Raw genomic sequence first — 23,984 nt, forward strand, 5'->3', positions numbered from 1 at the left:
ATTTGATTGCAAAAGTGAGGTCATGCTGTGTCCAGTAACTTTATAGAACGCAGCCATGAAACACTTCAAGGGTTACTTGCGCCAAATTTTCAACAACTTTATCAGAAAGTGTAGATGTTTTTTTATCATTTGAAATTTGGTTTGTTGTTTAGCTGATTAACTGCCAGAATGTTTCAAGATTAACTGCCAGAATGTTTCAAGATTAACTGCCAGAATGTTTCAAGATTAACTGCCAGAATGTTTCAAGATTAACTGCCAGAATGTTTCAAGATTAACTGCCAGAATGTTTCAAGATTAATATCTGTAAAACTTGATTGTGGTTAAGATGCTGAAAAGAAAAAAATGTCTCAACAGTTATGTCAGTAGTCGTATTTCCTGTTTGTCCACTTCGGTATGACATCGGCTATTGTGTTCAAGTTGTTGTTTTATACATTTTTATCGACACATACTTTGTATTTGCTGATTATTGCTTGAATAAAACTTTAATTATAGCTTCAGATACATTCTTTTTACATGTTTAAAATAACTCTAAAGATATGTTGGTTGCAGATTGTCCCATTTTCTTCTCCAAATGCTGTGTAAACATATTATAATTACTTGATGTCAATGAGACTGTGTACATATCACTGATAAACAACATACACGACTACTGATGCCATTTTTGTAAGAGTCTGATTGTGTCTCTTTCGTCTGAGCGTTTCAACCACAAACTAGCTTTACCGATTTTAATCTTGAAAAATCGTAGCACCTATACTTTTTGATAAAATCGTTTGAAATTTAATGTGAGTTGTTCTTTAAATTAAATTAGTCAATAAGATACAAGTACTGTTAAAACTCACTGAAAAAAACTAGTATGCGGATACGCCACAATAAGAGTGAACACATCAGTGCTAAACACCCATCTCTGTCAGCTCTAGTCGGCTCAGGAGTGCTTCTTCTTCCTCTAACAGCCAAAAGAAATGTAAAGGTGTTCACGATAAAACATACAGTAAAAGCAAAACAATATTGAATGTTTTATTATCATTTGGTGGGATGATCAGAGCCCGCAGAAAATATCTCCTGCGTGCCATTGAATAATGTCCAGCGATAAAAAGCCATTTGTCATGCTTACTGCCCAAGCTGTGCCAGTCTTTCATTTTGAACACTTAATCTCACCACATAGTTAACTGATGATGTTATTTACAGTACCAAGTCAAGATATATCAAACCTACTCAGATTTATTCGTTTCATTAATCACACTAACACCACATAAACGAACCGAAACGAGCCGAAACGTTGTCGATGTCAGTTGTAGAATGTTCGGCCGAAGATATTTCTGGCCGAAACGAACCATTTCGGTCCTGCTCGTAATTTCGTGACCGAATCTCTACTCTTATTTTCTGGTTAAAATTCTAGCAAGCACGCTTCACATTTTTCCTTACATGCATGAGCAGAATTAAAAAATAAATGGATGGCCTATTGATTTTGTTGGTTAAACAACATAAAGCATTCTACTACAAGGCCCACCCAGACTACAGCAAAAATTTGAGATTGACAATATCTGGTCACACATTTCGAATGAAATGAAAACACAAAACTATATGAAATTTGTTAGTAAGTAAAACAATTAAAAGACGTCATCCATTGTCATATGATGATATATATTTATATATAATATGTATTTAATGTATAATATTTTATATAATACTCAAATACTAATAATTGTTATTAAAATAACTATTTTGTCATGAACATTAATAATAGTAATAGTTATAAATCAATCGTTTATTTTCAATTTGATCAAATAGTTAAATAATTGACTGACCTATAATTAAATATTGCTTACTAAGAACTTGGTAGTGATAAAGAAACACAACAGTAGTGTGTTAACTGATTTACTAATAAAAGTATTTACCAAATGCCGTATTGTATTAAATTTCTGTAAATATTTTTAGTTTCAAATATATTCTGACCTAAACAAATTAACATGTATATCCTGCATAGCAACAGTTGAAAGTCATGCCAAATATGTAGTAGTTGTCTTACTAATCTTTTACATTTTTTCGAGTGAACACAACTCTTGTATTACCCTTGTATTGACCAATCTACCTTAAATGTGTTTATAATTAAGGAAAACTCAAAAAACATAATAGTTATTACTATTTTTTAAACAAGGTATTTTTATGAGACTAACAGAAATTGTCTACTTGGCATAATGAAATAAATTTTGCAATATTGGGAGTTACCCGCAATGCACTGTTAATCCTAGAACAGCCTTGTTAGTATAATCACAATAAACCGTGAAGAAGTTTGATTTGAATTATATATTTTGTGGAGATTATTTTGTCGACCCTAAAAATAAAAAGTGTGAGACCAGCAAAAAATGACTTGTCAAGTTATTAACATGTAAATCAATTGCAAATAGGAGGCGGAGTTGACAGAGAAATCTAAGCGGAGTAAGTAAGTAAGTAACCACACTTGCTTACTAATTTTTTCATTTCAGTATTAGTAAAAATCTATATATTTTACATATTAAGTCACTAAATATTATAAATTGTGCTATTACAATTTATTTGTTGCGCTATTTGTGAATATATGAACAAATAGTAGCAGAATAAGTTTTATTTTAGTTATGTGTATTTGTAGAATCATAAATTATAGAAATGGTATATTTAGTACTTGATAGACATATTGCTCAATTAGTTAATTAGGTAACTTCAACTGTTTTTTCATTTCATTAAACTAAACAGTTGGAAGATCTGAGTGCCGACATGTCGACACTAAAATACATGTAGAACTCTTTTAGCTGGCCATATTAATTAATACTAACTTATTATAGGTGTACATAGCGTGTACATGTAATGATTCTTGTATACCGCGACATTAATGAAGCATACAGGTAACAATGTAGACATATGTAATATGTAGCCAACATTTTTATGTGACAACCAGGTAACATAGGAGCAGCAGCTGAAAGCAAAATGTATACCAAATGAATGACAGAACGAAATAAATTGTATAGTTAGACATGTACAAGCATCCTCAATTATAGAAATGCTGGTGATCAAGAGGTGTACAGCAGGCACACTACTGGTCATTTAGAGCTGTGTCACAGGCTAACTGCTTGTGGTCTAAAGTTGAGACTAGCGGCTTGCATAACAGGACATAAAAAACTGATGACAAAAATATGTTATTGTTGAGTACAAAAACTAAAGTCACTGTTGAAATTTGAGCCTGTTGTGTGATTAGCAATACAGCAGTATGCTTTAAATACTTTGTTAACACAAACTAAAATCTTTTCGTACTTTACAGAGCTATTGGATAAGAGCATGATAATTTTTACATATTTACTAACATGCTTCTTGTTACTCATTAAAACAAATTAACTACCTTCCATTATCTAAAGCTGCAGCTATAGAATTTGTTGTGATGGTCTAACTTCGTATCTTTGTTTCTACTTCGACCTGCATGATGTTTTTGGTTTTTCTTTGTAGACCAATCCTGTTCAGAGATATATGAATGAAGCTATCTTTTAAAAAGCTCAGACTCCAGTGGGTGCTTCATTTGTGACGTAACAAGTAATACATCTGAAAAGAGTCTACGAGCGATAAATATAAGATCGCTTTATTAGCCAATCACCCAGCACGAAATTTTTATATAGGTCATAATAAATGTTATCACTCGTAAAACGTGTTGTCTGTGATCACAAATTTAGAGATTTTACTCTATTATTAGATCACATCGGCATTGATATTTACTAAATTAATTAACATCGTTACTTTAATGGTATTACTCGATGGACACATTTTATTAACAGACAACAGAATTGTAAAAATGCTTCCAGTTTCTGTGAAGGTGACTTTGAGTTTTCTGAGCATCAAGTGATCAATGTTGGCAGACAGCTTATAGTTAGAGCGGACAGGCATCAGCAGCGTTATGCTACAGAGGAAGATAGGCGAATGTAATATATTGTAGTCCGGTTCTGTGTCCTCCTTAAAACAGATACCGGGTCATATCCAATTACCTTCCGGATAATCCAGTTTAATAAATAAGACTGTTGCAGGTAAGATATCTGCATTTTATCATATCATGTCTAAGCACCAACTGCCCTTCATAAAATTCGGGCCTCTTTTATATACAACCATTTGCGAGTAAAACTTGCCCGAACACGGAGAAACGAACTAAAGGCCGTGTCGACCATAGTCCGTGTTCCAGGTAACAATGACATTATCGTTAGTTCAATATAAAAATATATACAGTAATTCATATAATTTCATGAGTACAATTTAAATATAATTCACATACTACTGTTAATACACAAACAAAACTTAACATAAATGAAACAATAAGAATGAAAGTGTTATCGTGTGTTCTTTTAGTTGCGGTACATCTTTGTAGATCGCTGGCTATCGGTTTCAGTACACATTTCATTACAATATAAAGTAAGACCTATTCAATAGATGGTAAAAATGTACACGTACAAAGCAGTATGTTTGTAATAATTATTATTAATCCAGTTCAAAATCTTTAGAAATATATAACTTCGCTATTTTAGAGCAGTTTGTGTCACTTTTGTTTACACAAAACACATGCATATTGCTATTAAAATGTTGTATTTAAATCGCTTACACCAGGAGAGAATTAAGTTTAAAAAGAGGTTTATCAATTTCATATATCAAATGCGCTAGTCCTTGTGTAGTGAAATCATCACCAAATGCTCATTATTTTACTGTCTTGTGTCTCGAGTCTCGAATTTTTACAAGACAGTCTTGAGTCTCGTCTCAAACTCAAAAAACCTGTCTCATTCCACCTCTAGTAGCAGATGGAGGCCAACTGCTTCTGAAGAGATGGACCAATCATAGTGCTGGATACGATGGCTCAATCAACGTTGAGCGTTTCAACCATGCCAAGGAGGTTATATAAAAACCGGTGCAAAAAAGGGCTGATGCAGTCAAGAGAGTCAATTTGATGTTTGCCTGAGTCTTTATACACAAGCTCTGGTTTGATATATGGTCAGAAATGCTGCTTTGACAACCGAAGACTCTGCGTTGCACACAGGTATTGCCATGCTTTCAAGTGAACCGCACAACCATCCTTTACATAGCTCTATTTGCAACTAGCCTCAGCCTGTCAACTTGCCAACATTTCTAAACACTTCTTTTTTCGGCTTTCCTTATTTAGTGGTCGGGACCTTAAATAAATGGTGTATCCTGGTACAGAATAGATTGTGACCATTTGCCAATGAGAATTTGCACAGGAACAATTGTGGCTGGCTGACCTTCCTAACACCATCCGTGGTCCTTCTGTGATTCAAACCACCGTATAAGTTGCTGTTTCTGTTAAAACCCATCATATTCTTTCAAAAGCGAATCTCAAACATTATTATATTGTATTAAGATATTATTATATTATATTAATATTATTACATTATTATTGTCCTTATTTGGTCATGACACCTCATGAGGGCAAATTGAATGAAGCATTTCACTTTCTTCAGAAAATGCTTAGCTTCAATTGACACGTAAATGCAAGTTTGATCATTATAGTAATGCGCTAATAACTACTAAGAATAATAAATATATTTGTGGAAGATGTGTTTTTCAGAAGTATAAATAGGTCAATAACATGGTTGTGACCCAAAATTGTCATTACAAAAATCTAGCTAGCGTATACACTCCTGAAAATTAAAACTTCACTGAATCTTTGACCTAGATTAATTTAATACCTGATATCGTGTTACTAGACCTCTATATCAGGTCTTTTATATTAACTTGATGTAGCTTTACATGGAAACAAAGCGGGAATTTGTTTTACAAAAGACTCCTATTCAAACCTATCTAGATTTATCTATGACTAAGCATACAGCTATACAAACATATATATTGCTTCAGCAGTTCTACTCAACTTGTCTTGAAAATGATGATATGAACTTCTTAGTAGGTGTTCATCTTGATAGGCATTGTGTGCTACAGATTCATAATATTTCTTCATCGAGTTCATGAGATATCACCGCAAGTAATTCAGGACTGGTAAAAGTGGTGCATCAACTAACTCCAAAACTTGTACCTATCACTTGAAGTGGAATTTAAATGCTGATGTTAAATGCGCAATAAACACAAAAGTACACCAAATAATACTTGAGACTACAAGCCGTTTCATCTGTATATCTAGCCAACAAGTCACTAACAATTTCGTTCAGAAAAACAGTGCGATTCCGTGCAGGATTATAGTAGTACCATTGCACTACCCCAGGTAGTGCAATTTCACACACCAAACTAGAGAAAATTTACTAACTACAATAGTAAAATTACACTCACCAACTTAATGCATTTGCAAGTCATGAAGTATTGCCCTCATTTACACACAGTCACACAAATATTGATGTAATCTAGTTTTTATTAGTATCATTCTGTGGAACATTTTTTACTGATCAGTTTTATCAGTGGTTCATATAAAGCAAAGAAAGGATTTTTGAGTTATGACCAAATTAGTAAATGTAAAACATATTGAAAATTTTTTTGAAACACCTTCGTTCAAGGATAGGAAACTCTGAAAAAAATTGCTCACAAAGAGTTGACCTTAAAAAATCAATACATGTACTTGACATAACCCAGAGGTAAATATATTCCTCTTCGCTGAACATGATGAATTTATCAGAATATTTAGACAAATAGTGAAGCTAGTCAAAGTAATACCAATACTAACTCAAGGTTTGTTTTTCACTTCTCAGTTTTATTTATTAATTTATTTTTCTAATAGTAAAAGGTCAGGCTAAGTTTCTTAAGAAAGTCTCATAGCGCGATCACTTCTGCTAGATAGTAAGATATGTGTTCAGCTCAAACAATAGTTTTGATAAGATGGGTGTTGTCTCAGTTCACTGCGGATCATCGTTCGCAGATGACAAACAAAAGATAGCGAGAATATAAAAGATGCATTATTCTATTGTCGATTCAATCAGCTTTTCAGCTCTGCACAGACCAGGTTAGCTCTAGTCTTTTATTAAATGTGCGATGCCGACTCGATAGACATTTTAGTTAGGCAATAAAACTTAAAAAGGAGGGAATAAATTAGTCATTATGCTACTTGTGAACAGAAAGATTTACAGCGAACGGTGTTCTCTGACAATAGAATAATATATAGGTATTTTTAGAGTAGTACACACGTAAGTATTTGTAAAGTGGTACATCATAGGTATTTGCTTAAGTGGTACATCATACCGTAGGCATTCATAGAGTGGTACATCAAAGGTATTCATAGAGTAGTACAGCAAAGGTCAGTCTAGTGTTGGTCATTCAGGAAGCCAAGTGTTATTGTTAAATTAATAATTGTTAAGTTTCTGTCTTCATGATAGTAATCCCTAAAATCTCATGACAGGCTGCAGGCTGAATCTTGTCTAAACAACTCGTAAAATATATTCAAACACTGAAACTTACTGCGTTGAGGCTCCGTTCTTAGTCAACTATTATTATTAGATTATTGGTAAGACGTGTTGACAAATAAATCTTTTCAGCCAAACGTTTTGTGCTGGAAATTTAACAAAGTTTATAGAAAGAGATTAGTTGAGATAGATTTATTTATATTCAATACTGATTACATTTTCAGGAGTTTGAGTCTTGTTTCATCAGCAAGATCAATATAAAGCAGTGCCTCAGTTTTTGATATTTTTATTTCTCCTACTCTGAAGAGCTCAGTGCTTAGAGCAACAAGAAATATTCTTAAAACATTGAGTTATATAATTTTAACACTATCTTAGACAACAAGAAGTTGATTGCTTTCTCAAATTTTATCTGTTAAAGAACCTAATAGACTTTCATTTAGAACAGAATTGCCTAGCTGAGACTCTTTCTCTGCTGTCATCCAGTTGCTCGCTTATCTGTTGGTTTTACAAACTATCATCCAGCCATGCAGCCAGATAATGTGTCTTTGAAACTCACTGACAAATGCTGAAAATTTTTCCAATTTCTGTTTGTAGAATTATTCAATGGCGAAGCACTTGGAAACAGATGAAGGAATAAGAGGGGAACACAAAGCCAATATATTTTATGACATAAACACCACACCTCCATGGCATCTCTGCATTGCAATTGGATTGCAGGTAATTCATACAGATTTAACGCAAAATCAATTCATTATCATCTTACAACTTGTAAATGGTTTTACGTAAGTGTTTCAAATTAGCTTTATAATACTATAGCTTTTGACTATATTATCTTTTAATGATACTAATAAGGAAACTAACTGTAAAGCAGCCTTACGATAGCTGGCCGAGAAGTCAGTAATTGCTGATCGAGATGTCAGTCATTGCTGTTTGCCAGTGATAAAAGATCTTGCAATGAACAGTTGCTGCCGAGGCTAAATCCTAATTTAAATTCACAACAGTCAAATTTTTAAATGTGGCATTTAATGGGTTCCAAATAAAACCTATGAATGTCTAAATTTTTCATATATGTTTTCTCCTAGATCTGTAATGATCAGATCATCCTATATACAGGATATGCAAAGTAAATTCTACAAAATGTTTAATCTATTGTGAAGCGTAACTGAAGGGTGAACTTTCCGGGCTGTTATACATTGTACATTCCGCGTAATTTCACATTCCCCCATGCAGCCGAGGCTTGTGACAACTCAATAGATAAATTGAGTGATAAATTATTGTAGTTTGCTTTGCCCCCATTATCTAGTTCACCCTTTCATGTGCATAACACAGCAGACATAAAACATCTATTCATAAGCAATAAATTATAGTGACATATATGAATTATGCTAGCGGAATGCCCGGCATTGCACAGGTATTAAAACAGCTTATAAAATATCGGCAGGTAATGTAGTTGCCTGCCGCTTGCCATTAGCTTGGCATATTTTCAATGGTTAATTTGAGCAAGCTCGTATCCTTATTGCCAAACTTCCTAATAAAAGCCATGAGAGCAAGCATAAAATGACATTGCATCGTAGCGGAGAGCGGTATGCATACTTTCATCCAGATAGCGACATAGATCTCCCAATGAATCTATCTATCTTGCGTAGCTCAATAGCATAGCATGTTTTTATATACGGATTCTTCATTCCAAGATTTTAACAGCCATAACTGGACAAACCAAATCACACACAAACTTTTAGATTTATAGGTATAGATGTAAAAGGTTTGTGTAATTGCTACATTGACCATAATGCTCGGGCTCCTCTGGTACTATACATATACTTAGAGCTACTATTGAGATATAGAAGGTAGTGCGACAAGGAAGCCTTTAATGCCTGGCAATCGCTGGTTAAAAAGAAATACTTTGATTTTAGCAGTTTGACAAAACATAGTTTCAGTCAGTTAATACACACGTTAAGCTCTACATCTATTGATTTTATGCTGAGAACTCAGCTAATGCAAGCCATGCTATCTCATAGAAAAAGGCTGTAACTTGAATATGTTCGTAATGCACTATGTTTTTAACTAACTTCAAGTATGCCCTCCTTATTGTTAGTAAAAAAAACCTATTCACAAAAGATTAATTATTTAAACAATTATAATCATATTATAGTATATATTTACAACTATCTCATAATCAATTTATAGGATCTTATGGTTACACTAAAAAGAATAATCTGGTTTGTTGCCAGAGTGATTATAACTCATTTAAAATACCTCATCTTATTTCTAAACACCTCTTAGCGACCTCCCATACATTACAACGTTTCATCTCTCTGCACTCCCTGAGGATCCTCTATAGCTTGTCATCTTTTTATATTTTTTGATATTTTTTATACTTTGTCAACACGCACACACACACTTCTTCTCTTTCTCTCTCTTTCTTCATCTCTTAATCTTTTTCTATCTCTCTCTATCTATTTATCTATCTCTCGCAATGTTGTGTTTATACCTATGCTATACCCATAGCTTAAATTGCCCTCTGTTAGGGTTCACTCCCACCAATATTAGCTTTTTCTGGTGTTTCTGTATAATTTTTTTTTATGCTCAAACAGTTTGTCTCAATGTTTTTCATATAACAAGAAAGTATTATCTATTCATCAAGGTTAAAAATGTGCTGTCCACCTGGCATATTAGCCTTGTGAACAGCATCCAAGAATGCCACTTCAGGAAGTATAGGTATAAATTGGTAGGACCGCATCTTCTAGAACATCACAGAGATGACCGTTAAAATCTATTTACATGTACTTCATTTAAGCATCAGCGGCAGCACCTTGTGTTATCAAATAGAACCTGAAGTTGTCATAATACGATATTAACATTACCATTAGGTCATCCAATTCCGTGAAGAAATGGGTTATATCATCTTGCTTCACAAACTATCCGAAATTCCACTTTTATGGCAGCCAATATTGTGACAGTTTGTCAGATTACCTACTATACATATAAGCACAAACAGTAATATTATTATGTAATGGAGTACATCTGCGATGTTTCCATGACATGGTAAACCGGCTTGTTTGCGCCATCTGCAAGATTTAAATGATAAAACCTGCAAATCAAGAGAGTTTTATTACTCAGAAAGTTGTGTTACAATTTTCATGCCGGCAAAAAATGGAAACACCATTTGCAATTTATACGAAAAAAGTGTCACACGAGTGAGATAAAAATGCGCCCTGGTCAACCTCTGATGGGGAACTCTATATCTCTTTCAACGAAGTGCCTGCATCAACCCGCAACATGCAATTGCTCATTGAAACACTTCTAAGTCCGCACCCTCCTCTCAATGGGATTATGGTGGTATGGCACCAGCAACTATGATCTGTAGCGCCTGCGAGAGTTCATGTTTGCATACCCATTGCATAATAGGTAGTACGTGAGAACTATAATGGAATCATTCATAGATAGTAAAATATTTTGTCATATTTGGTAAACACCAGATTTCCTTTTCTTAATCATGACATGGAGTTGTTATTGTAATGACCATATAACCTCTATCTAAATAAAGTTTAAAGAATTTACACAGTACATCTATAGACATAGTAATGCGCTCCGGGTGTTGATATCTGTTTCTGTAAACAAACCTACTAGATATGTAAGTGCGTCAGACTGCCTGTTGCAACCTGCTAGAGATAAGGTTGTACTTTCATTACACTAGCAACTCTATGGCATGATTGGGCATCTGAGAGATATGATCTAGCATCTAATCTGTTAAGCATTTCCTTTTGTGAAATATATTATGGATACACGTTATTATTGATGCCCTAGAGGTCACACTATCTTTGGTTGGAAACTATTGTGCTCTGTAAGAAAATAGGTACATGATACTTACAGCCTGAGGCTACGGAACTCTGTCTGGATACAGTTAACAAGTGTTCAATTTAGATTCACCCTTTTTTCAGCGGTACATTCTAAGACTAGGGTAGAATTCCATTCTTTGAAACTTATGCCATACTAGCCCAGCTTCTCAGATTCATCCATGATATCCTGTAGCTATGTTGAGCTTTTGCTACTTTTTATAGCATCTACTGGTATTTATGAGCGGCGCTGTCGGGTTGACCTTCGCTCTCGCACCGATGGTTTGTATTCGAGTTGGTCCAGAGACGAATGACGTTGCAAAATCTGAAATTCTCGGAACTCTGGTGTTCACTTGTGGAATAGCTACTCTGTTACAGACAATATTTGGTTCCAGGTGAGCTGCTCTGTTTCACTTACACAAGTTGTAGAGTGAGCTGCTCTGATTAACTTACATGAGTCGTAGAGTGAGCTGCTCTGTTTCACCTACACGAGTTGTAGAGTGAGCAGCTCTGTTTCACTTACACGAGCTATAGAGGTAGCTGCTCTGTTTTACTTTCACGAGTTGTATAGAATTTCAAATGATTGTAAATGTGATATATGAGGAAATAATTTGTTTAGTTTTAATCAATAATTACTAAACTTACCATAAATCTATTTACAGTCTGAGTAGACTTGAAGCAACCTTTTTGAGAACTTCAAGCAAGACTTAACAAAGTTGCTTCAAAAATGTGTTTTCTGTCTTCAGATATTAGGAGAAAATCACAACAAAACTGAAATACAATTCATCTGTTTACATAATTTAGTTGCTTAACTTACCATTAGTTTAGCGAACGAAATTCAATCTAAAACAGCTCGTGGTACTAAACTGATAATGATAGGCTTATCTGACTCACTGTTTACCATTCTTGTAAAAAATATAAAGGTTTTATAAAAGAGTGTTTGGGGTTGTAAAACCATTTGCAAAATCACCTGACATAAAAAGTCTCTGTGTAGATTTTTCAGCAATAGAATGTAGCAATGTACTTAAAATTGAAATATTTCAAGCTCCATCAGACATGCTTTCTGCACACCAACTAAGGCTCTGCTGAAAGTAATAGACTTGTAACTCTTTATGTGTTTTAAAGATTTACCAGATGAGAATAATCTTGCTTTTATAGACTACCAATAATTCAAGGAGCATCCGCATCTTTTTTACCACCTGCGTTTGCTATTCTCTCCAACTTCGGTGACTGTCCAACTCTGCTGCCAGCTGGTAAGTCTGAACAACAATGGCAAAAAATCTGTTACAATAGGCCCACATAGATATATACTTTGATCATAATTGTTGCTAACTGAGTAAATAACATGATTTAAAAACTTGTAACACTAGTACAGGTTCTATAGAAAAACTGAGTAAAAGTTTTTTCAGAACAGACACTGGCTGCTTTAGATTAGCTTATTGCTTTTTTTGTTTTGTTATATGATTCTTGTATGACATAATTTGGAATAAATTTCTGTTTGAAATGAAATTATTGCCAATCAAGTAGTATATATATATAATATTTTTGATCGTGTAAAGAGATAATAGTAAACGAATATATTATGTAATATACATTGTATATTCAAAAATGCTAAAATAAAAACGGGTAACTCTGTTGTAAATTTGCAGGCACCAACCTGACTGACTATCTCCTGCATAATCAGAATACAACGGAGACCATAATTGTGAATGGTTCGGAAGAACATGACCTTGTTTGGAAGACAAGAATAAGAGCCGTGAGTTTATTTTTAGCTGGCCGTTATACTGTTATCATATCTTGGTATGAATTACATAGGGTTATGTTAAGTTATCTGCCTCATTGTAACCTCAATTATCAAAGCAAGAGTGCAAAGCTGACAAAGCTCTTTGCCCAGCTCTGCTTTTGACAAAGCAAAGCTGAGCAAAGCGTAAGAAAGCTTCTGAATGTACAGTCAAACCTCGACTGATAATCACATTCATAAACATTTTTTACACAGGTAACACTGGTAAAATCTTAGAGCAAATATTTCTCTCAAAACCCGAATAATTAATCTTTCAGTTTTTCAGAGCAGTAAAGTTTTCAACTCACCTGTGTGTATGCAGTTATCCTCAACTTGCTTTTTTCTACAGAATTCGAATAACATTAAACAGTGCTTCAAACCTAAATCTTTTATTTTTAAAATCAAAGATTTTAAGAAACCTAATGAAAGTGTTAGCGCAGCAAAAAAAGCAAAGTATTTTGGATAGTTTGAGAAAAACTCATATAAAAGCATAGGCAGAAATATTTGTATCAATTCTATAACAAATCTATAATGGCGATTGGTGATCGTGAGGAAGTAGGGAAATTGATGGGAAGATTAGGAAGCCTGAAATAAGTAAAAATAAAAAAGTTAGGTGTGATGATTAAAATTAAATAGAAAAACTATATTGTTATTAAAAACTCAATAATATAAGCCAAATATGTAAACAGGTGATGATAATTATGACAGTTCACGCAGTAACAGGCTAGCTCTGGGTTTGTATCATTACTTAAACCTACATACTGTTTGTATCACTACTTAAACCTACATACTGTTTGTATCACTACTTGAACCTACATACTGTTAGTATCACTACTTAAACCTACATACTGTTTGTATCACTACTTAAACCTACATACTGTTTGTATCACTACTTAAACCTACATACTTTTTGTATCACTACTTAAACCTACATACTGTTTGTATCACTATTTAAACCTACATACTGTTTGTATCACTATTTAAACCTACATACTGTTTGTATCACTACTTAAACCTACATACTGTTTGTATCACTACTTAAACCTACATACTGTTTGTATCACTACTTAAACCTACATACTGTTTGTATCACTATTTAAACCTACATACTGTTTGTATCACTACTTAAACCTACATACTGTTTGTATCACTACTTAAACCTACATACTGTTTGTATCACTACTTAAACCTACATACTGTTTGTAGTACTACTTAAACCTATATACTGTTTGTATCACTACTTAAACCTACATACTTTTTGTATCACTATTTAAACCTACATACGGTTTGTATCATTACTTAAACCTACATACTGTTTGTATCACTACTTAAACCTACATACTGTTTGCATTTTGTATTATCAAGGCTACACCTCAATTTGTTTTTCATATAATAGATAAGTGACAATAGAAACCTTTATAAAGTAATACTGTATCAATTTTATTATTTATACAAAATTTGTTTAATTACGTTTATTTTTATAAAATGCTATAATTTTAATGTAATATATAAACCAACCCGAATAACTTGTTTTTAAGCAAAATATTATGTGTTCTTATTAAAATATTTGCTCCAACTTATGAAAAGTTTGAGTTATCAAGCAAGTAATGGAATGAATTAGTTTTATATATTGTGACTAGCTGTGCCACCCGGCGTTGCCCATGTAATCAATGATATACAGCCCCCATCTGGGGGGCTGTATATCATTGGTGTAATAGTGGACTATTTGGACAGAAAATTGATTTGTATTTAACATATTACAACATTTGCCATTCTAACTTTCAAACTACATATCATGAGAAAAGTTTTTTGTTTTATAAACAATGAGATGTAGTGAGAGTTTTGCTATTAGGCAGTTTAATGATGGGAGCGAACAGCTTCTCGTGACGTTATGCTATGACCCGCGTCAAACGTAAAGCTGTTAGGTATTGCTCTGATATACTGCCTTATATTGGCACCGTAGCTATTCGACTTCCATAGTCCAGTGGGCTAGGCGTAAGATTTGTGAACGGCTTATCCGAGATCTAATCCTCTTCGGTACGGAATACATGTATTGTTTCAAGATTGTAAGATCTATAATAGCCGGATTTCCGACACCCGGACTTTGAGAAATATAGATTTAATTGCATTCCATTAAAATATTCCATAATTACCAACCTAACCAAATACTAAAAGTGGTTTGCTTTCCATTTATGTAGCACTACATTACCAATAATGGATTAAATAAACTAGATTCTCAATAAACATGTTATTAACAATCGCTCATAAATATGTAGAAATGTGATTATTTGTTATAGGAATGCGTTTGTTAAATGTCTGACACGCTGCTCTAATTTTAGCTGCAAGGAGGAATAATGGTGGCATCATTAGTGGAGATATTCTTGGGATTCTCTGGACTGCTCGGATACTTGCTGAGGTTTATAGGACCTATGGTCATAGCAGTTACAATCACTCTTATTGGACTGCCACTTTTTCCCTTGGCCAATAGCTATGCTGCTAGCCAATGGGGCATTTCTATGCTGTATGTAGACTATTTCTTAATACAAACCTCATATTATCAACATAAGATTCCACCATCTTTTATTGTATTGAGTTTTTAAAGTTTTGTCAAAGTGATACGCTTGCTATAATTTGACTTGACAGCACATACCATACCTCTCCTCGTTAACATAATTGTACTACTTTGGCTATAATGTTCATGTTTACATTTTAGGATTAGCCTTATTAAACATGTTTGTGTTGGCTACTATTCTGTGTTGTGTCCTAAAGCATTCCCCCAACCATGTATACATATACAGCATAGCATTCCCCCAACCATGTATACATATACAGCATAGCATTCCCCCAACCATGTATACATATACAGCATAGCATTCCCCAACCATGTATACATATACAGCATAGCATCCCCCAACCATGTATACATATACAGCATAGCATCCCCCCAACCATGTATACATATACAGCATAGCGTTCCCCAACCATGTATACATATACAGCATAGCATTCCTCCAACCATGTATACATATACAGCATGTGTTTTACTTCAGTTGTGTCGCTCTAATGCTAATATTCACTCAATACTTGGGAAATGTGAAAGTGACCAGATGCAGAAGAGGTAGAGGAGAACACAAAGCTTCTGGTGGATACCCAATCTTCAAGCTGCTAGCTGTATGTGTCTTTACATAGCAAACTCTTATTGTTTGTGTCTATATATAGACATTTCCTGCAATATCTGTATAAAACACTTGCTGCTACACATATATATTATATATAAATCTCGATGTTTATCTGTCTGTCATTCGTCGGTCGGTCTGATTATTATTGGTTTCTGTACCACTCTATAGGCCTGCAATGTTTTGCCTTACGATGCCAACAATGAACCGAATTAAATCGTGTAATCGTATACTAAATAATTTTTCATTGTAATCACAAGAAAAGGAGACTTAATTTAGCCATTACATGCTAATTATCTTACATTTACATTTAAACACCTTTACATTTTTATTTTTTCTTTTAATTTGTTTTAACTGCACATATCCTTTTCTCACGATATAAAGTTTAAAAATTAGAATGGTAACTGTTGTTTTAAGTTAAATAGAAATAAATTTTTTGTGCAAAGACTTTTTATTTTCCGAGCAACGCCGGGTATTCAGTAGTATCCTTATATAAAAGCTGTACGCTTTCTTAAACAGAAATTTCCTGCTGTATGTGTCTCTATGTTAAAACCTCCTGTTGTACGCGATTTTATGCATACATGGGATACGAGGCAGGGACACCGAGACACGGGGGCATGGAGAAATGAGAAAGGGTTATAGTAAATACTTGGATATATTACTTTTGTAAAGTCTCAAGGTCATTCTTTTATGAAGACATTTTTACAATGCTGTTGGTCATACTAAACCATTGTTATAAATAACTCAATGGGCTTCACGTCATTTCGTATCGTTCTTTATAGGTTATGCTAACTATCGTGGTGGCGTATATCATATGCATAATACTCACTTACACAAACGTTTTCCCTGATGACAAACAGCATCCTTTCTACAGAGCCAGGACTGATTTTAGATTATCCGTACTCAGCAATGCCAAGTGGTTCCGAGTTCCTTACCCAGGTAAGTAAACACAATGGCCTGTACCCATTTGCAGTGCCCATAGGTATATTTTTAGTATACAAAGAAAAGATTGAATAATCATGCTCCGCTGGTCATGCCATTATCAACTGCGCAAATTCTTCAAACTAAAATTGAATTGATTTTTGCCAGGAACTTTATATTTGTTGTCTCTGGTATGTATGCAGGAGAGTTTGGCATGCCAACAGTAACTATCGGTGCCTGTTTTGGGATGTTTGCTGGTGTCTTGGCATCCATGGTGGAGTCAGTGGGAGACTATTATGCTGCAGCCAGGTATGTCTATAGTTTAACTGTTTCTCTGACAATCTTCAAATGCAGCTTCAAGATGGTAGTCTGGCAGCAGAGCAATTCTTAAACTATCGTATGTAGAAAGAACAGCGAATATTTGATATTTTGCAAAAACAATTAATGACTCATTAAATTATAAATGAGCCATAAAATAATCATGAACCAAAATAAATATAATATTTCTGTGACTCACCATGTTAACATACAGTCAGGTATTGGAGCCCTGACCATGTTAACATACAGTCAGGTATTGGAGCACTGACCATCTTGACATATACTAAAGTTTTAGAGGCCTGACACATTGCTGCCTAAAGCTGACTGCTGTATCGTATCAAGATCATGTTATTTTTTTGTTACAGAATATCTGGAGCTCCTGTGCCGACAGCAGCAGCGCTCAATAGAGGAATCGGCATCGAGGGTTTTGGGTCTCTCTTGAGTGGAGTCATAGGTTCAGGATGTGGGCTCACTTCTTACAGCATGAATATCGGTGCAATGAATACTATTCAGGTAGCTTAAGCTCATCGATGTATTGCCTGTGTGTTGGTGTACACGTTGTAATAGTGCCAACATAAAAAATTAGGCAAATTAAAAATTTTTTTTTATAGAAAAATGCTAGAAACTGCAATTCATTAAGGTGTATACTTAATATACAAATATCACGAAGAGCTTTTCTTCTTTAATAAACAGTTGAATTGATGCGCAAATGGAATTTATGTGGGAGTAGCCAGTAGGCTATTTAGTATTTGTGATACAAGTTTTTGATTTTCCTAAATTGGATTAGCTAAAAATCTTTATAGTTTCTTTTTCTAACAAAATATTGATGTTAGCTGACTGCAGAGCATCTCTGAATTGTCTAAACAGGTTGGGAGCAGAAGGGTCATCGAAGTCGCTGCCCTCTCTATGATAGTACTCAGTGTACTAGGAAAGTTCTGTGCTCTGTTTGTAACCATTCCAGATCCAATACTTGGAGGAATCTATATAGTCCTCTTTGGTGAGTCAATTACATGTACTTTACTAGGCAGCAAATGTTAAAGTTTTCTGATTCTAACACATATCCTTAGCAGTTTTTTATAAATGTTCTGCATTAAAAATAATTTCTACTACGATGCTGACAGTCTTATGTGCTAGAAATTGTCATGTGTAATAACTATGTGCGCAAGTATTCTAAGATGTAAGCAGATTGTTGAGTAGCACAAATGGTAGTACGCTTGACTGGAACTGAATATTTGGGATTGATTTCTGTGTGCTGCAATATTTTTCCTAAAGCTTTTCCTGAGCGTGGCTTTGGATGGTCGGATAGACTTTTACCATAGTAGAAATTGTGCTAACCTACAGTTGTTTCTGGCAGATGCCAGAAATAACTTACTACTGTGTAGTAGGTTTCATCTGGTACTAATGATGACTCTGTGCTGACTGCTTACAGGGATGCTGGTATCTATCGGGATGTCCAACCTTCAGCACGTAGACCTAAATTCACCTCGAAATCATTTTATAATTGGTACATCTATGATGTTAGGTCTCACAGTTCCTGCCTGGGTCAAGGCTAACACGGATCAAATACAAACAGGTTTGTCTGTTTGCACACTTCCAAGTAAATCCGAGTCAGCGTGACCAAGTTTGTTCCAAAGCAAAGAGCTGTTTTTAAGCCCTGGGAAAGTTTTTGCTATTATCTAAGAAGGTGAATACCTGCACATTGTAGCAGCGAATAGAAATGAGCTGACACATTTGGCAATCTTCAAAATTGCTGTCATGAATCATTTTACTTAAACAGCAGGACAGCAGCGCTAAGCTCACTGTTCAGGCTGAGGAGAGACGCTAGTAAATAGGCTTTCTATAGAATTTTGACATTCTATAGGCTTTGTTGCCGTATGCATTATTATAGTTTTAACAGTAGCAAGACCAGCACTGGCCCTGAATCTACTTGTATGTTCTTCAGTAATCAACCCCACTTTGTCATTGCGTGTGTCTGTCTGTTAGTCCGTGACAACGTTATGCGCTTCCATATTATCTTGCCAATTTAGTCCAGACTTCACACGCATGTGCTCTGTGCCTTCAGCCAAGCTACTAAAAATATCTAGTTTTAAAACTCCATCTGGTACTGAAAACCAGCCTTTTAAACACACACTTGCGGGCTATTTGATTAAAAATAAGATAAATCCCAACAAATCCAGGGCTACTGGTAATGAAAACTAATCTGTGGTCTCATTAGCCATTAAGACATGTACTTATATTATACATAAAGTTTTAAAACAATTTTGTTAGTTTTTAAAAGCAGCTTTTAGAACGACTGACCCAAAATGCAAGCAATAAGCTGAAGATTTAAAAAATCATAACTTCAATTTAGTTTTTACTTTTTTAGTGTCATTGACCTCATCGAATGACTGAATGTTTAGAAACAAACGTTTTGTTTTTACTTCTCCTTTCCAATATTTATTGGATAAAAGACGACTTGCTGTAAATAAAGTGAATACTTCTCAATGCAAAAGTAGGTAACACATTAGAAAGCCCTTTTCCAAGCCTTTCAATCAGTTACCTACAGCAAGTCGACCAAAATGGCTGATTCTTACAAATATGATAGAATTAGTAAAGCGTATATATACACCGTTAGCCAGTCACGTGCAGATATCTTCGTAAAAGTTCACAGCTTGCATTTTGGGTCTAATCTGTTTCGCTAGTTTTGTGACAGTCAGACTGAGCCGGAGCCTGCCAGTTCTTAAACAACTCTAAAGCTCACACAACTGGTTACCCTTTCTGTGGCTAACTTTATAAATGACAAAAAAATGTTGTTATCTCTATGATAAAAAAAAGGTAGTTCTTAGGTGAGGCTGGCTGCTGATTACTGGCAAATACATCGTCCTCTCGAGACACTGGTGGGGGCCAAACCTTGGTAATTCCTTGCCAAGAAAGAAACACGTTTTCTGATTCCCTAACCAACTGGGTGTCTTTCTGGTAACCATAGCTCTTTTGCCCTCAGGCTAAGAGATACCTGTGAGCTCACATTCCAATGCTGCCTTTATTGTACACTGCTTCTGATAGCACCAAGGGAAGCCTCAGATAAAAGGGCTGAGTACTCCTCGCTAGTTCTTGAGTTCTGAGTTCTTCTGACTTCTGGCTTCTTGAGTTCTGCTTTGAGCAGACCTGAACCTATGGCCCTATTACCGGTAATAAGTTTCCATACAGCGACTATGTAGAGACACGTGTCGGTGACACCTGCATGGTGTGCTAGTGTCGAAGCCCTACACTGGGCCTACAAACAGATCATGTTTCCATAGGGCACTGGTTGTGTGACGCCCTATGCCTTATGTATCTTTAACAAATGAGCATGCTCAATCTTGACATTGTTGATAGCTAAGGCCTTTTCCATGGCACAACGATGGTGCAGCGCATGGCGGTTTCGCTTCCAAACAAAAACACTGAATCAGGAAAGAACGAATAAAACCGACATGGCTGTTTCCATGATGACATTGCAGCGCCGTATGGGTGTGTGTCGCTATGACATTGCTGTAAGAAAACTTAATATATGAGGCTTATCAGCAGTAGTTGCTGCAGCTCGTTTCTAAGTCTCCTCTAGCAAGTTCATGTTACACAACATTTCTCTAAAATAGCTCCTTCCTTTTGTCATCTTTAAATAACTCCTTGGCTGGCGAATAATATTTGGCTCAAATGCCGAAAGCGTATAGGTTTAACTCCCATCTAGCGGCCTGTCAAAATAGATAATGATCTATTGAAGTAGAACTATAGAGAGATCCACAAAGCCTACCCTACAATCGCTAACATTTAAATACTGAGGTCAAAATGTGTGCACATGCAAATCATACTAGCTTGAGCGCATTGCCTACATTGCTTCCCAAGAGGAGTATGCTGGACAGGAAATATACACTGTATTGCAATATGATGTTAGCTTTAGTTTAGTCATACACTTGTCCATAAAATTGGAGTTATCCTCTATATACCATTTTCTTCAAGATGAGGCTGACATGATAATTCCTCTGACAAACTGTATTTAGCAGCCACTGATTGCGGTTGTTAAAAGGGATGTGTAGAGTTGTAACAGCCTAAAAATATTAAATCAAAGTAAATAAATCTCACTTGTTCAAGATGTGTCTGTCTGTTAGTCTGTAAACGCTGTGTTTCCCCCACTTTTTGCACGATTTCATTCAAAATTCACACTCATCTGCTTCGTGGCTTTTGACAAAATATTTAGTTTTAAACTTTGTCTGAATCCTGGGTACTAGGCTGTGAAACACCCGTCAGCAGGCTGGCGATTAAAAATTAAAAAACCCCAAGCATGGCTTCACTGATAGTTATTTATAAATACCTCAGGCCAGAGCTCTTAACGATGCCTGTCCACACATACAGTTATCACTGTAAAAGATTATCCTTTCGCGTACCCCATTCAAGACAAAAACTATCATAAAACTGTGAGATATGATCTGAATGCATGAAGTACCTCCTATACACAGGGAATCAAACAGCCACCTAAACACATCATCACTATTAAATATCTATGACTAATATTAAAACTGTCTAAGTAACAAAACTAAAGACTGTGTTATAAAAATTAATTATTACTTTTCCTTGTGCTTTTTTACATAAGATATGTCTCTTACTATTGTATTATATGAGCTGACAACCTCTCTAGTTATATTATATGAGATGATAACTCTTGTAGTTGTACTACTTAGTATGTAAAGTAGTAGTATACAAGGTGACGGCTACCATAGTTGTACTGCTTGAGACGAGAACTTTTACTAGTGTATTACATGATGAGACAACTCTCACATTTGTGCTACAAAAGATGAAAACTCTCACAATGGTACTACACATGATGACAAATCTGACAGTTGTGCCAGATGAGATGACAACTTTTCTAGTTATATAACATGAGATGATAACTCTTGTAGTTGTACTACTTAGTACTGTATGTAAAGTAGTACTACACGAGGTGACGGCTGTCATAGTTGCACTGCTTGAGATAAGAACTTTTACTGTTGTATTACACGATACCACAACTCTCATAATTGCGCTACAAAAGATGAAAACTCTCACAGTTGCATCACATAAGATGACAACTTCTGCGGCAGTACTAAATGAGAGGAAAACTCTTACTGTTGTATTTTACTAAATTCAGCTAAGGTTCAGTAAAGGATGTATGCAATTGTCATGTACTGATAAAGCCTTTTCTATTTACATGTAGCTTTCATATATAACTTACTGGTTTTAAAGGGTGCAGGGAAGTAGATGAAGTGCTTGTGGTCCTACTTAGTACTAACATGTTTGTTGGAGGAGTTGCTGCCTTTTTCATGGACAATACAATCTCAGGTGAGAGACATTGCTATATACAATATTTCAGCAACCAACCTTGGCTTACTTGATGGCAATGTTAAAGCTAATTTTAGCAAAAACCTATTCGTCAATGCTTTTTGTCATCTGTGAGAGTATTTCTCTAGTTGGAAGAAGGAAACCATGTATTCTAGCAGAGATGGTGACTTCAAAGTTATCTTACAATTATACCTTAGGATTAGCATTCAAGTTATTAATTTTATCAATGTTTAGCGTATATAAATACAACAAGACATAATATGATGCCGCACCAATATTATCTTTCAGTGTTATAATGATATAATAATAATAGTGCAGATTGGACTAACTTTTCGGCTCCGGATTTTTTCTCTGAATGCAAAATTAGAACATTTTCACAATATATATATTATTTCCTCATGAGCTACAAAGAATAGTTTATTCCAATACCAGGAACGCTAGAAGAAAGAGGGATGCTTGTTTGGGCAAAAAGAAATGAGCGACCTCCAGCACATGTTCATGATACAAATAAAACATATGATATGCCTTTCGGAATGAGTTGCATATATAGGTAAGTGAGATTATATAGATTTTATTTGTAAGATTTGCAATCCTGGATTTTCTTACAGACATGATCTGACTACAGTTTTAGTTTCAGCATATAGAATTGCAAGGAATTAATAAACTTCCTACCCCTCTACAGGTAACAGTAAGCGTTACATTCTGAAAGGCAATACATGCAGTAGTAGCAAAGGCGAAGCCTGAATGTTAAAAGTTGTAAATAAATTCTATCTCCTCTGCTATAAATAATTTCAATAGCTTACTAGTTTTACTTTGAGCTGATATAATTCTAGGACCAGATGGACCAGCTATGTACCATTCTGTCCCAATTTTGGTCGACATGACAGTCATATTGTCGCTTCACAAAGAGAACTGGGAGAAAAGGACAGTGAAATTGGTGTTGAAACGGAACTTATCTGATCTCTTGTTAGGTGCAAATGTATCGATGCTAAGGTTTGTACATCAACTTAGATAACCTATTCAAGTCAAAGTAGTTACATATGTATGCTTACCTGATGAGTGATCTATGTATAGCCATATGAATTTTTCCATAAGCCAACATAAGAAGATATATGAATATGTCAGCCTCAAATACTTTATGATAAACCTGATATGGTTACAGGTAGTCAAAAATCAGCAATCATTCAACAGAAAACCATTTTTAAGTGTCATTTACCAAATGGTCTTTTTAAATTCGAAACTCATCCAACTTCAGCTGGTTTTTATG

General features: G+C 34.9%; 1 protein-coding gene across 1 annotated transcript; it reads left to right on the forward strand.

Moving 5' to 3' along the window:
• The first annotated feature begins 7,961 nt into the window (after positions 1-7,961).
• LOC137394059 (solute carrier family 23 member 2-like) lies at positions 7,962-23,677 on the forward strand. The gene is made up of 14 exons (XM_068080777.1): positions 7,962-8,075; positions 11,420-11,589; positions 12,353-12,447; positions 12,844-12,950; positions 15,314-15,495; positions 16,025-16,145; positions 16,933-17,089; positions 17,275-17,380; positions 17,755-17,902; positions 18,257-18,386; positions 18,819-18,962; positions 22,622-22,717; positions 23,150-23,267; positions 23,551-23,677. The coding sequence occupies exons 1-14, from the start codon at positions 7,962-7,964 to the stop codon at positions 23,675-23,677; spliced, it is 1,815 nt and encodes a 604-aa protein (XP_067936878.1).
• The last annotated feature ends 307 nt before the right edge of the window (positions 23,678-23,984 follow it).

This window comes from Watersipora subatra, chromosome 4 (assembly GCF_963576615.1).
Source record: "Watersipora subatra chromosome 4, tzWatSuba1.1, whole genome shotgun sequence".
Lineage (NCBI taxonomy): Eukaryota > Metazoa > Bryozoa > Gymnolaemata > Cheilostomatida > Watersiporidae > Watersipora > Watersipora subatra.

Excerpts from the sequence above, each read along its gene's own strand:
- LOC137394059 (XM_068080777.1), top strand. The coding sequence starts at position 7,962 with ATGGCGAAGCACTTGGAAACAGATGAAGGAATAAGAGGGGAACACAAA. Across the intron at positions 17,090-17,274 it reads GTTCCGAGTTCCTTACCCAG|GAGAGTTTGGCATGCCAACA; the intron begins GTAAGTAAACAC and ends GTATGTATGCAG. Across the intron at positions 23,268-23,550 it reads GGAATGAGTTGCATATATAG|GACCAGATGGACCAGCTATG; the intron begins GTAAGTGAGATT and ends ATATAATTCTAG.